Source organism: Trichosurus vulpecula, chromosome 4 (assembly GCF_011100635.1).
Source record: "Trichosurus vulpecula isolate mTriVul1 chromosome 4, mTriVul1.pri, whole genome shotgun sequence".
Classification (NCBI taxonomy): Eukaryota; Metazoa; Chordata; class Mammalia; order Diprotodontia; family Phalangeridae; genus Trichosurus; species Trichosurus vulpecula.
The window spans coordinates 73,569,616-73,586,282 of NC_050576.1; the positions used below are offsets into that span (position 1 = coordinate 73,569,616).

At 37.3% G+C, this 16,667-nt stretch overlaps 1 protein-coding gene across 3 annotated transcripts in view; it reads left to right on the top strand.

Moving 5' to 3' along the window:
* The window catches only part of RALGPS2 (Ral GEF with PH domain and SH3 binding motif 2), a 215,661-nt gene that overhangs the window by 176,978 nt on the left and 22,016 nt on the right, over positions 1-16,667 (top strand). For 2 of the 3 annotated variants that reach the window (XR_005010290.1, XM_036758284.1), the window contains exons 13-17: positions 286-437; positions 1,175-1,229; positions 7,504-7,581; positions 9,245-9,350; positions 11,539-11,631. Coding sequence is in view for 2 of the 3 variants with exons in the window: in XM_036758284.1 (XP_036614179.1) it covers positions 286-437; positions 1,175-1,229; positions 7,504-7,581; positions 9,245-9,350; positions 11,539-11,631 (484 nt within the window). In the remaining variant the exon portion in view is untranslated. The remainder of the gene's footprint in view (positions 1-285; positions 438-1,174; positions 1,230-7,503; positions 7,582-9,244; positions 9,351-11,538; positions 11,632-16,667) is intronic. The other variant, XM_036758285.1, reaches the window with a different exon arrangement.

A 16,667-nucleotide genomic window follows, 5' to 3' on the forward strand; every position in this document is an offset into this window, starting at 1 on the left:
GGAAACTAAGACCTGTGGTAATTAAATTACTTGTCTGAGGTCACATAGGTTAGAGGTGGGATTGAACCCACTGACTACAGCCAGCATTCTTTCCACTTTCCTGATCTTTTATTGTAATTTGTATAAGTATATAGTTTTCTATGGTTGTAACTATTTCCTTTTTTATAAGAACAAGTCAAGTAAGTTAATGTCTGGTAACGTGTGCAAACATAACTTAAATGTTCTGTCTACGTTGCCCAAAAGTAAGTGTAATAAAATACAAGACTAATTTTTTTCTCTTTCCAGTTTCATTCATAAAATGAACACAGCAGAATTTAAGAGTGCAACATTCCCCAATGCAGGGCCAAGACATCTGCTGGATGACAGTGTCATGGAGCCCCATGCCCCATCCCGAGGACAGGCTGAGAGCTCTACTTTGTCTAGTGGAATATCAATAGGTGAGGAATGTGCCTTCAGTATCATTACCAAGATACTCCCCAGGGCTTCTTCATGGGATTTAGGTTCAACTGACCTTGTACAAAAGATGAGTCAAGTGGCTTCCATAAACTTAATTATGATCATTATTAAAATTATTTTTATATTTTCCCTGTTCACATAGTAGTTATGATATAAAAGGCTCTAATTTTAATTGTTCAAAATAAATTATTTGATACAGAAATAAAAATGTTTGAAAGTGAAAGTGAACCCAAATTTTCTTTTACGTCATTTATATATTCTCTATATAACCTATATGCTAATATTTTAACAAATTCATGCAGTATCGTCAGTTTATTTTTGGAGGTATACTGGGATATGTGGGTGGTAGTATTCATTTTATGACCATAATTAGAGAATTTATTCTGTAGGCAACTAGGGGGAACCATGAATAGAGCTCTGTGCCTTGTGTCAGGAAGCCCTGAGCTCAAAACCATCCTCAGTCACTTACTGGCTGTGTGACCCTGGGCAAGTCATATAATATCTCTCTGCATCGGTTTTCTCAACTGTAAAAGGGCAATGATGATAGCACCTACTTCCCAAAGTTGTTGTGAGGAGGAAATAAAACATTTGCAAAGCACTTAGCACAGTATCTGGCACGTAGAAGGTACTATGTAAATGATAATGATGATGACGATATTCAAACTAGAGGAAATCTTGTTTTGATTTTTTCAAAAAACATAATAATTTTTGGTTTTAGGTAGCAGTGATGGGTCTGAGCTTAGTGAAGAGACCTCATGGCCTGCCTTTGAAAGGTAAGACAAAGTGCTTATTTGAAAGCTCTGAATTGAATTTGTCTGTTCACTTACAATATGCCCCTATAAATTCACATACAGCTTAATAGCTGTAGAAATTGATGCTAGGGACCTGAAATTTTAAGAAGTGAAGTTAGATTTATCTCCATGTGGAATTTTTTTATTAAATGAATTAGCCAATCATTCATTCACCAAACATATATTTATTTTTGAGGCACCTAGTATGTAGAAAGCACTCTTAGGGACAGATGAAATGTCAGTCATTTATGGTGCCAGGGGCCATACTAAGTTCTGGGCATATAAAGAAAGGCAAAAACCTGATTGCTGCCCTTACAGAATCCACATTCTAATATTAGAGGCAGCATGGAAATACCCATTATATATATAGAGAGAGTGTGTATAAATGGAAGATAACCTCAGAGGGAAGCAGTTGGGGGGTGCGACTGGGAAAAAAGCCTCTTGAAGAATGTGCAATCTGAGTTGAATCTTTGAAAGAAGGCAGGTAGCAGAGGTGAGGAGGGAGAGATGAAAAGTCAAGAGATGGAATATTGTGTGTGAGAAACAGTGAATAGCCCCCTTTTGCTATACTGTAGAATACTTGGCGAAGAGTAAAATAGAATACCAGATAGATAGGAAAGGTCCAGCTTGTGTAGGGCTTTGACTGCCAAACAAGTTTTCTAGTTGATCATAGAGGTAATGAGGAGCCACTAGAATTTATAGAATTAAAGGGGTAACGTGGTCACTCCTACGCTTTAGGAAAATTACTCTGGCAGTACAATGGAAGGTGGATTGTAGGAGACACTTGAAGCAGGGAGGCTAATTAGTATGATATTGCAACAGTCCATTCAAGAGCTGAGGGCCTAAATTAGGTGATAGCTGTTTATGTAAAGAAAAAGGGACTCATACAAGAGATACTGTGGTTATAGAAACAAAAGTTTCACAACAGATTGTCTCTGTAGGGAGAGTGAGGAATCAAAATGGCAAAGTTTAGATGCTTGGTGACTAAGAGAATTGTGGGGGCCTTAAAAGTAATAGGAAAGTTGGTGGAGGGGAGATAATGAGTTCTGTTTTGTTTTTCTGTTTGAGCTCGAGATTTCCAAAAGGCAGTTGGTGATATGGATTAGAGCTCAGGAAGGAAATAGGGCACGGTACATAGCTCTCGGAATCATCTGTAGAAATGTGATAAGTGAATCCATGGGGGCTAATGAGATCACCAATGTAGATAACAGTATAGGAGGAAGAGGACCCACACAGAGGAACAGAGCCTTGGGGGATCCCCAAGATACAAATGGGCGTGACCTATTTGAAGAACCAGCAAAGAAGACTGAGAAAAAGCAGTTCAGTAAGTAGGAGAACCAGGAAAGATCAGTGTTATAAAAAATTAGAAGAGTATCTAGTAGAAGAAAGTGATTGACAGTGTCAGAGGCTGTAGAGAGGTCAAGAAGAATGAAGACTGAGAAAAGGCCCTTAGATTTGGCAGTTAAGAGTCATTGATGACTTTGGAGAAGACAATTTGAGTCGAATGATGAGTCAGTCAACCAGCTAGCATTTAGTGAGCACCTACTGTGTGCTAGGCACTGTGCTAAGTGCTGGAGATACCCCCTAAAAGGCAGTAAAAGACAGCTGTTGATCTCAGGGAGCTTACAATCAAATGGGGGAGACAACATGTAACTAACTATATATATAAACAAGATATATGTAAGACAAATTAGACAGAAGTCATTAGCAGTAAGGAAGAGTGGGAAAGGCTTCTTGAGAAGGTGGGACTTTGGATGAGATGTGAAGGAAGGCAGGAAATTTGGAGGCGAAGATGAGGTGGGACAGTATTCCATCGTGGAGGACTGCAAGTAAACATGCACAGAGCCCAGAGATAGTGTTGTTTTTAAGGAGCAGCAAGGCAGGCACTATTACGCGTTGGTAAGTACATGGGGAAGGGTGAGTAGGGAAGTAAGACCAGAAAGATAGGAAGGGACCAGGTTATGGAGAGCTTTAAAAATCAAACAGAATTTTATATTTGACCTGGGAGGTAATAGGGAGCTACTGAATAAGGAGGTGACATGGTCAGACTTTGACTTTAGGAAGGTAATTTGACAGTTGGGTGGAGAATGGACTAGACCAGGGTGATGACAGTGTCAGAAAAGAAAAGGGGGTATATGCTAGAGACGTTATGAAGGGGAAAATGACAAGACTTGGCAACGTTGGTTATGGGGGCTCACGGTGATTGAGAAGGCAAAGATGATACCTGGTAGGATGGTGGTACTCTTGACAGCAATAGGAAAATTTGGAATAGGAGAAAGTTTGGGGGAGAAAGGTAATGAGTTCAGTTTTGGACTTGTTGAACTTAAGATCCTTCTGAGACATCCAGTTGGAGGTCAGGAAAAAGGTTAGGGCTGCACAAATAAATGTGAGGATTATCTACATAGAAGTGGAGGCAAAAGAGAAGAGGGCCCAGGACAGAGTTCTGAGGAACACCTGCAGATAATTTGTGGCCTGGATGACGATGCAGCAGAGGGGAAAGTTAGATGAGCAGTGTCATAAAAACTTAGAAGAGTATCAAGAAGAGGGCAGTCCCCACCAAATACTAGAGAAGTCAAGAATGAGGATTGAGAAAGAGCCATTAGATTTGTCAGTTAAGAGAATACTTTTAACGTTGGAGAGTAGTTTCAGTTGAGTTAGAAGCCAGACTGCAGAAAGGTCAGAAGGAAGTTGGAGAAAATAAAGTGGAGGCATTGATTGTACGCAGTCTTCTCTAGGAGTTTAGCTAAAAAAGGGAGAAGAGATAGAGGACAATACCTAGTAGGGAGGGATGCTTCAAGTAAGAGTTTGGAAGAGACATGGGTATAGTTGTAGGCATTAAGGAAGCAGCTAGTAGATGAGATGGGAAACCAGACTGAAGAGAATTTAGAAGACAGTAGGGGGAATGGGAGGGAACAAGCATTTACTAAAAACCAGCGATGTGCCAGGCACTGGGCTAACTGCATTCCTCACAATCTCTTTGAGACTTGGTGTAATTCTCAAGGAGGTTAGTCATGAAAGGGTGGAGAGATAAAGGCTAGTTGTAGGCGTGTTTATAGGCAGCAGGGAAAAGGGCAAGTTAATAAGGAAAGGCTGATGATTAGCCAGGGAATGGAGATCATAGTAAGGTAGTCTGCTGGAGAAGAGGTGACATACTGAGATCAAGGGTGCATTGGCAAAGAGAAGGGTGCCAACTTCATGGGAGAAGCATGAACAAAGAGCTCTCAAGGGAAAATAACAGAGTGCTTTGCAATGAAGACTAAGGGAAGAGGAGGAGCTTTCAGTGATTGGCCTCAGTTTTTTTCAGTGACATAGGGGTCAAGGTCCTCTGCTGAAAGATTGAAGGGGCAGTATGATAATTGGGGTAGCTTCTGTGAGCATGAGGGTAATGGATTGATTAGGGAGGTGTAAAAGGATTACCTTGCTGCCATTAAGATCATGTGACATAAATTTATTGTGGACCTAGTCACCATGGTTTTCTGATTTGCTCTAGTTCTATTTAGCCACATGTGAATAGAAATGAAGAAGGCCAGTGGTAGGAATAATCCACAACTGGGGTTTGACCATAGAACAAGAGGGTAAAGGATTCTGATGTGACTTAAGACACTTTGTACAGTTGGATTAAAAGTCATAAGATAAAATAGAACATGCTGAGTGTCCCGAATGGTCTGAGGAAGGAGAGATCACATTTGGTTGTGAGTATTTATGATACAATAGTAGTAGAATTTCCCTGTAAGATTTGTCATCGAGTTAGGGCTGAATTTTGCAGTATTTCTTATTTCCATGACTTCAGCATTCCCTTGAGTTCTAAGTAGATGATAATTCTAGTCATGATTGCCGCTAGCTTAGCTATGTCACCTCAATCAAGTCACATGTCCTCTCTGGGAGGAAACATCCTGTACTTCAAGAGAGTATTGCACCTGGGGCCAGACACTTAACTAGCTGGGTCACCACAGACCCATCACTTCACCCTCATCTATGAAATAGAGTCGTACCTGTCTCACAGAGTTGTTCTGAGGCTCAAATGAGGTGATGTAAAGTATGTTGTGAACTTCTAAGTGTTATGTAAATATCCCTGGTTATTACTCAGTTTCCTTACATATTTGTTTTAAGTGATTAAAAGTCCCTTCCAGTTCTGTGTAAGCCATGCCACCGTTAGCCATTCAGAAAAGTAGGCAGCCCCAGACTATTCCTTCTCTTCCAGGGGTAGGCATTGTGTCATTTAATAAGTTGGAAGTATCAGTAATGCAGTTTTACAAGTGTATTTGAACATTTTCAGTAGCACAGAAAGTTTTTATTTACCCTATGTAAATTAGCAATGTTGTCTATATCATTTGATTTAAATTGCCCACCTCTAGCAAATGATATACAGAATTGACATAAAATATAACATATCTGAGCTCCAGTGGAAGAAAAGCGAGTAATAATAATATGTTAGAATTTAAATTCCTTTAAGGCTTTTTCCTTATTTCTAGTCATTTGGGCATTCATTAAGTATACATAGCACTTCATTTCTTGACTGAAATAATTTGAGTAAAATGAATACAAGCCACAAATGTCATTTTCAGTGTCTGTTTAAATTGTGAGTAGCTTATGCTGAAATTTGACCTCTTCCCTACACTTACAAGTTTTATAAAAAGTACTTATTCCCCTTTGATTTCCAATTGTAATATTGGAACTGATAGTAAGAATTTTGAAAGAGAGCATGACCTCTCTGGGAGGAAACATCATGTAGGATGAAAGAGAAATTTGAAAGAGGAATTAAATTTTAATACTTAGGTTCCTAAAGATTTCTTCTAATCAGTATGTGATACGGGTAGTTACAGGGATGTTAAATTTTTGGATATTGAAATATTTCATTTCTTCTGGATTTAGAATTGTTAGTATCCTCAAGTTTGCCTTTTTAATACTATTTACTTTTAAATTATTTCTTTTGCAAACTTAATCTTCACTCTTTTTCCTTAGAATTTCCTAAGAGGAAAAAGCGGAAGAGTTCTCATTGATTTTGTCTCCAAATTGAACAAACTGTCTAACAACTTAGGTTTTCCTTCTTGAAAAATAACCTAGTCCTTACTATCAGCTGTTGACTCCAGAGTATGTTAAGAAGTACAAAAAACTGTGTTCCATATTCTTTTAGTAATACCTTCAGAATTACTAAAGTAATAATATGTTGAAAAAGATTCTGGCAGCTTCATTATGAGAGCACTCTTCCTAGGAGTGACCTTCAGAAACCTCTCAATGACAGATGTTTTGCTCTTCAGACAAATGCAACTGAAAGACAACTGCCATTGTACCAAGTTTAAATCATATAGCATGTCATGAAAAATTGCAAACACAGTTAAATAAATGCTGCCTGGAAGAAACAAGATAGAAAAAAATAAAACCAGATCTAAGACTCTTGACAATGGATAGCAGAACTCAAAATACTAAGCTTAATGCATGAAGTCATTCCTCTTTAAGTAAATTTGCATCCTGTGTTTGCTATTGCTTTAGATAACAAAATGATGTTTTTCATTTTAAATGTTATTTGTTAACAATGCTACTTCTAACTTTCCCCAGGCAAAGAGGAGTGTCAGAATCTATAGATGTATTTTTCCTTTTTTTAACAATCACTTTAACAGTTTGAATAAATAATGCCTCAAAGTGTTTTAACACTTCTTAACTATTAGTTGATATAAAAATAAAATCCTGCCAATGTTTAGTGCTCTGTTAATGATTTGCCACTTTTCTTTGACTGTTCGTATGGGATTGAAAGGAAAATAATAGATAAGACTGTTGTAGTTCATATTTTAATAGGGGCTTTGTTGCATTTTAGGTGTCTTCATAGGGACATAAAGTAAAAATGAATTGTTCAGATCATTGAGGTATCACTACTCAAACTTGAATTCAAGGAGATATGATAGGAATTAATTGTTGTATTTTTAAGTGTTTCTATATTTTTTGGTATACTTTGTGTATCTGCAACACCTGAATCCTTTACAAAAATTATGGTGATGAAAGTCTGGTGATGGCTGTCAGTCACATTAAAAACCATAGAATGTTTTTTAGAGGAACTGACATCACCTGTTCAATGATAAGTGATTTTTTTTAATCTATGCTGCATGCTTTTTTAAAAAGAGAGAACTCATCAGATACTGTCCATTTGTAATAGTAGTCAGCTATATTACTGGGAGAAACTATTATACTGTTCTAGGTACTGATGATGAATGTGTGGATAAAAGTATATGTAATATATACAATTTATAATGGAATCCAACAGGAACAGATTATACCATTCTCTCGGTCCGGTGACAAGAGTGGCACGAAATGGCTATCGGGGCCACATGAAGGCCAGCAGGTACAATTCCCCTGCACTCGGGGGTCATAGAATTTCCCTCTGGTGTTGGTGATTGGCTTGAGTGGGTGTGGTCTGACATTATTCCTGTTCTTTCCCAAATCACTGATTAAGATTTAACCAAAAATCTCAATATGTCTTCTTATGATTTGATGTACGTAATTTTGCAATATGGCTCCCATCTGACCTACATATGTTACTAGCATCTTGCATCTTTCTGGCAAACTCTAAAAGATGCTTTCAAGTAGGTATCTTTAGTGCCTCGGTCTTATTGATGCTTTTGGTCATCAGGTTGGCAACAAAGCTGCTTATTAAGCATAATGCTTCATTTAACATATTTTGGGTTTTTTTTTTTTGCTAACACCTCTGCATTCAGTTTGGCTTTTTAATTTTGGTAGCAGGTAAATTTTAGGTGATGAATTTAGACAAGCCACTGGCAGAGCCATCATATTTCTATTAATAATAAAATCTTTAAAATCATGTTCATCCATCCTAATTAAAGTAGGTTCCTTTTTGCACCCGGACAGATAATTTTAGAAATAAATGAAAGAACCAGTTCATAATACTACCATAAAAGAGCAAATGTTAATTCTTAGTGTTAAGTTTCATGTTCATTTAATGGTGTCTGAATTATTCTCCATGCATGTGGCTTCAAATTCATAGCTCTAGGAAAAATTTTCTAGCGATTATCAAATTCTAAGTCACTTTGAAGACACCTAAATTATGATATTAGATCAGTTAACAAGCTCAAATTTACATTGGTTTTTGAAGGACTTCTGTACTCAGTGTGACACCTTTAGAGAACTACGTGTTCAACCTGATTACACGCAGCAAGGTTTTCTTTTCAAATTCAAGAATTTAGACTAATTGAAAAGAACCATTTGTTTTTTTCATTATTATTGTTGTTGTTGCTATTGTGGTTGTGGTGGTTGTTGTCTTGAGACTTGTGGAAAGGAAACCAGAGCTTTTTGTTCATACTCACTTCTTGGGCAGTGTGCAGGCTATAATGGAATTTACTTGCGCATTATAATATTAAACTATCATTTTGATTTATGGCCAGACCTGGTTTTTTATCTATATTATTACTGCTTCTATAACTTGTTTCACATATTTTAAAATTAAATTAAGTATGTTTTGTTTGAGCTTTTGCGGTGATTGGGGGTTTGGTTTTTTGTTTTGTTTTTTGGTGGTTTTTGTTTTGGTTTGGTTTTGCAGTTTTACTTAAATGATTCTGACAAAAAGAATCCTTATCTTTCTCAGCAGTACAGAAAAATCCTAATGGGGATATGTATACATATATATGTGTGCATATATATATACATACATATATGATAGTAATACAGCATCTTAAGAAGAAAAATTCCTTTAAATCCTTACTCAAATTATTATATTATTTTAAGCCTATAAATGTGTTCTGATATATAGAAAAGTTCTTTATTTCGAACCATCTGCTGGATTTAATAATTTCTCAATTAACTTTTATAAGTTTATAAATTTCAGATAAAGTTTTTTCTGATTGCCAATCTTTTTTTCTCTGAGTTTTAAGAAAAGAAGTAAAACGATTTAAAAATTAAGGATAATGTTTCATTTGAGTATCACCTACCTTGATAACTGCCTAGACAAAAACTCTTACATGTTCCTTTTTCTTTCTTTTACATAATTATAGTTCTGCAGAGTCAGAAGATTTGGCTGTACATTTGTATCCAGGAGCAGTTACTATTCAAGGTGTTCTCAGGAGGAAAACTGTTTTAAAAGAAGGCAAAAAGCCTACAGTAAGACTTCGTCATATTATATTCATCATAAATATGAAACTACATTTGTTTTGGGTCTAAAATAATGTGATAACGAACCTAGGAAAAATCAACCAATATGACTAGGAGGTAACCTTGTTACATGTATGCCTTGCTGTAAAACATATCTGTGTTACCAGAAAGTTGAATGTAAAGTAAAATCATATTTTAAGTTCATTAGCCCCTCTTATTATTGAAAGGAAACCTGTTTTCTATCCTATTATGAAACAAAGAATCACCCTCAGAATTCACTAGTCTAAATACAGGATTTTCATCTATGTGGTTTGTTTAAAGCCTTTTTCTCTCATTTGTTATATGCTGTTCTCTCAAGAATCTTTGTGTAGAGAATTCTGAATGTATGGACTGCTTGCAGATTGTCCTTTCTGTGAAAAAGATGGGTTTCATTTGAGAGACCTAAAGATTTTTTTTAAATCTCTTTTGTAACCTTAATATTCAAAATAATTTGTATTATGTGAGCTATTTTTTAAACACATTGCTCCTAGAATTAACTTCTGAAAATCAGTGTGTGCTTTCTAAATAGAGGAGAAGCCCTGGTGTTTTGCTACCTCTGCTATACAGTGGATCATCTTGTATTCTCTAGAAGAATTATACTCAATAGAATCTAATTTAATATGAAGATGGTATGTGTTTAGTGCTGCACCTGAATAACAGATTTTTAGAGGAATTCTGTTGTTACTAATGACTATTAAGGAAAATTGTTGCCCTTCTTTAAATTTGTTAAAGCACACAAAACATAATGTAGTAGAAAGATCAATGAACTTGTAGTCAGTAAACTTGGGTGCTAATCTTTGTGCTAGCTATGTGATATCGGACATATCACAGCATCTCAGCGTCTCAGTTTCCTCATCTATAAAATGAGGGTACTGAACTAAATAATGTGCAAAGTTACTTCTTGCTTTGAAATTCTAGATTCTATAAATTAATTTTCTATGTAAAACCTTTTGCTATGACCATGTGTTTTAAGATGCTGTAAGTTTGATGTGCTCTTAAAAAGTAAGGATATTTTGTTTTGTTTTTAAGTAATATTATCTCCTTCCTTTCCGTACTGAAAGTAATTAGCAAATACTCTTATCCGTAGCCATCTAAATAGTAGATTTGTAGGTTTAAAGCTGGAAAGGACTGTCATCTGGACATCTAGTCCAACTTCTTTCGCAGAGGCGCTGATAGGTTAAGTCGCCTCAGAGGTAGTAAGTGACTGAACCAGGATTTGAACCCAAGTTTTCTAACTCCAAATCCAGCCCTCTTTGAACTGCTGACAGAACAAAAAATATAATGATTCCCAACCTCCTTCTAATTATGCCTCTAAAAAGGTCACCATTTCCAAAAAAAGTTAAACGCATAGTTACTTGTCAAAGTGAAGGATAGATAATAATTAAATTTCCTTCATGAAGTAAGGAAACATTTCAACAAAAGTCAGTGGTATCTACTGATTCTGGTAAATGAGGAGAATCATATTTAGCAAAACTTAAAATTACCCTGAAAATTTTTTAAATTTCACTTAGAAAAAGAATGATGTTTTAAATCGTAAAGAAACAAAATTATAACAATTTCAGAGTTGTGAGGCGGCTCGGTAGCCCTCTAGCTATGAATTGGTGGAAGTCAGGATTTCAACAGGCAGAGATTTGGACAGAGGGGAGGTGGTAAAATATTTGCACAAAGATACTGAGTTGGAAAGAGGCAAGAAGAGATTGAATGGAAAAAGCAAGTAATACAATTGGTCTGTAACACAGGACAACAAGACAGGGAGTAATGTAACATAAAATCAGTTGTATGAGAGAAGGTTTTCTGTTATCATACATAAAACTACAGCTTTTTCTTAATCCGTTGCATTTCTCTTTTTCTCTTTTCCGCTAGAAAAGTTAGAATCTAATTGATTGCCTTTGTGCCCAGTTCTGGTGACCAGCATCTGCTCCTTCAGCAGTGGTTTTTTTTTAAAGCTTTACTTTTATTGTGTTTCATCTTTAAATGCACAGATCTTTTAGGAAATAGGACGGAAATCTTAAAGAAGTCCACTTTAGAACACAGGAATGAAGGTTTTTCTCCTATCATAAAACTACACAGGCAGCCCTTATCTGAGAGTAAATTTATTGCTATTGATTGTAGCATTTATGCATTTTAGTCTATTAACTTGGTTCTTTGCTCTTTTCAGGTAGCTTCTTGGACAAAATATTGGGCAGCTTTGTGTGGGACGCAACTTTTTTACTATGCGGCCAAGTCTCTAAAGGCTACAGAGAGAAAGCATGTAAGTCTGTGTGTGCATGCGTGGGTGGGTGTGTGGGTGTGTTCGACTGCCCCCAAACTCCATTCACCTGATGATAATGTTGAATTATATAATTTCTTTATATCTGCCTGAAGGGTTTCTAACTTGACTTATTGTTCTGACTTCAAAAGTTCTGACGTATTTTTCTCCTTAGATTTCTCATAACACTTTCTCTGGATCTCTCCTTTGCACTTACTTTCTGTATTATTGTGTGTGTGTGTGTATGTGTGTGTGTTCATTACACCTGAAATATATCCCTTCCCACAATTATAAGCTCCTGAGGGCAAGGGATGGATTTCATTTCTTTGTATTCCCAATAATTAGCATAATACCTGTAGCTGCTTAATTATATTATGTTAATGTTCATGTTTTCAGTAGCCTATACTAAAGCAATGTGCTTTTTCTTATTTTGAAGTTTTTGCTGAGAGCTGTTACAGATTTTTATGTGTGCCATTTTGAAACCTGAACATTCCAAATGGATTCTGATTGAGGGAATTCATTAAACAGATCATTTGACTCAAGCATGGTAGCTTTACCATCTTGGTTCAGTTACTGAAGGGATGAACAAACTATTGATACTCTTTTCCATGTGTTCTTCATTCATTTCTTTACTCAGTCTTCTTGCTTAAGCTTAGTACTTTGATTTTGTCCTCTACCTAATGAGATGAGTAGTGTATGTTTTAATTATTAATTTTTCTTGCGTTTTAAAAATTTGAGTCTTGGTTTCTTTTATAAGCACAGTAAGCAGCTAATGGTATTTTCTGTTTAGATTTCTACTTCCAGTATTATAATCTCAAAGTAGGGACCTAATAACCAGCAACATAATACCACCAGAAAGGGGATTTTCCCTTTCATCTTCTTATACTCAATATATTTTTTAAATGCATTTGATTTCACAAATCTCAAGTAAAGCCTTGGGACAGTCATTTAAGATCGTCACAGAAAGGTCCAAAACTTCTTGAACAAAGAAATATGGGTTCTAAAGACGGCATTTTGAAGTGGAGTCAGCCAACGCCTAGAGAATTGACAGGACTTTCTCAAAATTACTGCCAAATAATAACACAGCCAGGACTAGGAACTGAGTCTCCTGAATCCTAAATGGGAGTTTTCCTCTTTTGCCCTGGTAATCTGAATGGTATTAGCAGCTTGTGGGTAGCTTGATGCCTTATACATCAAGAAAGGAACTCCTAGAATTAATATCTTTCCTTGCCATTTTTCAGACATTATTTATATATTGTCCCTGTCTCTGTCTCTTTGTCTCTCTGCCTCTCTCACTTCCTGCATGCCCGTAAAACCCTATAATACTAGAGCTGGAAAGCCTTAGGTTTATAGAAGAGTGCTTAATTTATTAATGAGGAAATTAAGGCCCAGAGAGGTTATAGCATGTCCATTGTTACATAGCTAGTTAGTGAATATCAGCGACTAGACCTCCGTTCTTTGATCTCAATTTCCTCATATTGAAAGCAGGCAAAAAGCATTTGTCACCTGTTTAACTTATATGCCAGGCACTCTACAAAGTGTTAGGAATACTAATGTAAGCAAAAAGAAAGACAGGCCTTGCCCTCAAGGAGCTTATATTCTAATGGGAGAAGATACATAAAAAGGAGCTGAAAAGTGAGGAAGAGGGTGTAGTTGCAAAATCTAACAAGTTAGAAACAGAGCCAGGTGAAAATGGAGTCTCGCCAGTCCAAGCTGTCCCCAGAATGGAGAAATAAAATGAATGGAATTCACCACTGGGAGAAGGACACCTGCATGGCAAAGGAAATGTTCCAGGATGGGAAGGCGTTTGAGTCATAGTGGTACATAGTCAGAAGCATAGCTAGAAAGGGAATGAACCCTCAGGAGCAAAACAACAGGCAAAATTTCAATAAATATAGATCTGCTTCTGCCGTTAATTTACTCTATGACCTTGGAAGAGCCACTTAATACACGTCTTTCATTCATCTCTTCTCTCTCCATACTGTTTTGCTTGATAATCTCATCAGCTCCAGTAAATAGTTATCATCTCTACGCTCATAGCTCTTAGGTCAACTCAGCCTGCCCTAACCTTTTTCCTGACCTCCAGTCTAGCATCACCAACTGCTCTTTGGAAATCTTGAACTGGTGATCTCATAGATACCAATTCAACAGATCCAAAACTGACCTCATTGATGCCTGCCCCAAAACCTTCCCTAGTTTCCTGTTACAGTGATGAATACCATCATTTTGCCAGTCAGCCAGGCCTAGGAGTGATATCAAGGCAAAGGATACACATGCACAGCAGAGTAACTCTTGGGGCATAGTTCCAAATTGTCTTCCAGAATACCTGGACTATTTCCTCATTCCACTAACAGTGCATCAGTGGGTGTAAAGTAGAACCCCAGGGTGACTCCTATTGAGAATTTCTGTATTTCTTGAACAATTTTGCTTCTTAGTGTATGAATATATTTTTTATAATTATTCCATGCTCAGTAAGAACTAGTGTTCTAGATGCGCTAGAAGTTTGGAAAGAATTCCCAAAACATTGTGAAGGGTGGGCATTTTATAGAGGGTTAAAAATATCTAGATCTGACAGGTTTACCTGGATTTCTTCTGACAACAGTTTTAGTTTGGCCTGGGATGAAAAAATTAATTTATCAGTAAAAATCACCTTTTTTCCAGTTTTCAGAAATCGAGTCTTTCTTGTCCATGACAGTTTTTATGCCCACGACTATTTGTGAGAATAGTTAGCAAGGCTTGTTGAGTAGCGTGAACAAAAATCTTTTATTTCTTACTCAAGAAGTCAGCTTCTGGGGCAGCTAGGTGGTGCAGTGAGTAGAGCACAGGACCTGAGTTCAAATCTGGTCTCAGATACTTGACACACTTACTAGCTGTGTGACCTTGGGCAAGTCACTTAACCCCAATTGCCCTGCCTTCCCCCCTCAAAAAAGAAGCCAGCTTCACACTGTAGAGGAATCAGGAACAGCTCTAGATTCTGCTTCTTTCTCAAATTCTTTGCTTTTTTCTGAGGCTTACACTCTTTTGTCATAACAGTTTGTCAGTCCTTAGCATTGTTTTGTGTTTCCTATCATGCTTTCCTTTGGTGCAACTGTGGGCTTGAAACCTTTTATCTTCCCTCAAGCTTCCCCACCTTACCAACAAAATGTGCTTTTTAAGAGCTACTCAACTTTTGCCCATTCCCTTATAGTGATATTCATTCTTTAAAACTAGAGAATTAGAAATACAACAGAAAAGAGCAATGAAGCATGACTGTACATTAAATCCTGAACTCACTTGTTTGAGGAAGGGGAGAACGAAATAAGCATTTATATAGTACCTACTATATGTCAGGCACTTCTTAAAAAAACAAGGATTAGGTTATTTGATCCTCACGACAATCCTGGGAGGTAAGTGCTGTTATTATCTTCATTTTACAGTTGGGTAGACTGAGGCAAGCAGGTTAAATTAGTTGTCCGAGGATCATACAGCTAGTAAGTGGTAGGGATGAGATTTGAACTCAAGCCTCCCTAATTCCAGGCCCAGTGCTCTGTCCAGTGCACCACCGGCTGGCAAGTCACTAAAGGTGGGAAAGTGGCTCGGCAGAGCTTGATCTGGTTAAGGCCAGACACTTTGATCCATCCTAGCATTAATAGGAGCACACACGAATGACCGTTAGGGTCACATTAAACCAGATCCAAATTACTGCTTCTCGCGAATGATGGTGACGCCCCGCAGTGAGCCTCATAGGGCTGTCCGAAGGCGGTATGAGAAGGAAGAAGGCTTTAGGCCTAGAGTAAATGGGAACACGACACCATAGCACCTCATGAAGACCCTAGCAGCTGTTCTTTATCAGCCCTAAAGTCTTCTTCTTTCTTAAAGACATTCACTGCCTTATTCATTCTTCCTCTCTGTGCAGTCTCTAGGGATGGACTTCATTATATGTGTTGTTACCTCCTCGAAGTTCATGAAGCTCTTCAGTACCTAGGACCATTCCTGTCTGTTTCTGGCTTAGAATGAACGTACAGATCATGAGAGTGTGTAAGGGAGGATGGTGGGAAATCATGAAATAGGAGGCATTATGGAAGTGTATGTAGTAAGGAGCAAGTAGTGTGCTTACTCCCACTCCCGTGTCTCAGGTGTGAGAGGTGCCTTCAGTACTGGAGAACATGACCAGGAATTCAGTGCCTTCTCAGGGAGCTAGATTTCTGATGACAAAAACACGAAAGGAAGGAGCTTGCACTCCACTGGGGAAGAAGATACAGTGTATTCACAGTGCATTAATAGCTAGGGAGATGAAAAAAGATTCCACATAGGAGATTGTACCTGAGCTCAACTTCAAAAGGAAGCCAGAGATTCTGAGAGACAGAAGTGAGGAAGGGGAGCATTCTGGACATGAGGCATATCTTACATGAAGACCCAGAAGCTGGAGATGGGATGTGAAGTTCTGAGAATGGTTAGGACATCAGTTTGGCTGAATATCGAGTTCTAGGACAAGCCTATAAAATGTATCATAAAGGTGACATGAGCCAGATACTTCAAATGCCAGGCTAAGCAGTTTGTTTTATCTCAGCAGCAGCATTATAGAGCTACTGGAGATCTTTAGGTGACCCGTGAAATGGAGAGCCACTTGGAGCTTTGTCAGTCATTGATATCTTGAATGTTAATGTCTACTGTGACTCAGAAAAGTGGTCTCCAACCTTTAAAGGTTGCAGGGATTAGTGTAGGGAAACATTTTAATTGGATTCTTTATAAGTGCTCATCTTCAAAGTTAACAATATAATCAAGAAAATCTACTACTGTCCTCATAAAGAAATTATTTTCTCCTGAAAAGAGTTCTTTAAGGCACTGGTTGTTAAGAAACATTTGGGTAGTTCAGGCTCTGGTGTTAACATACAAGTAATATTTATTTCCAAGTTTTGGGGGAAATTAGGTGGTTACAATACTTACACTGAGGGAGAATTTATTTTATTAGCCTGTTAATCTCTAACAGCATATGTTTTTAGCCCAAACAGCAACTCTTTATTAAGTATGTGTACAAGTTAGATGTTTAGAATATATAT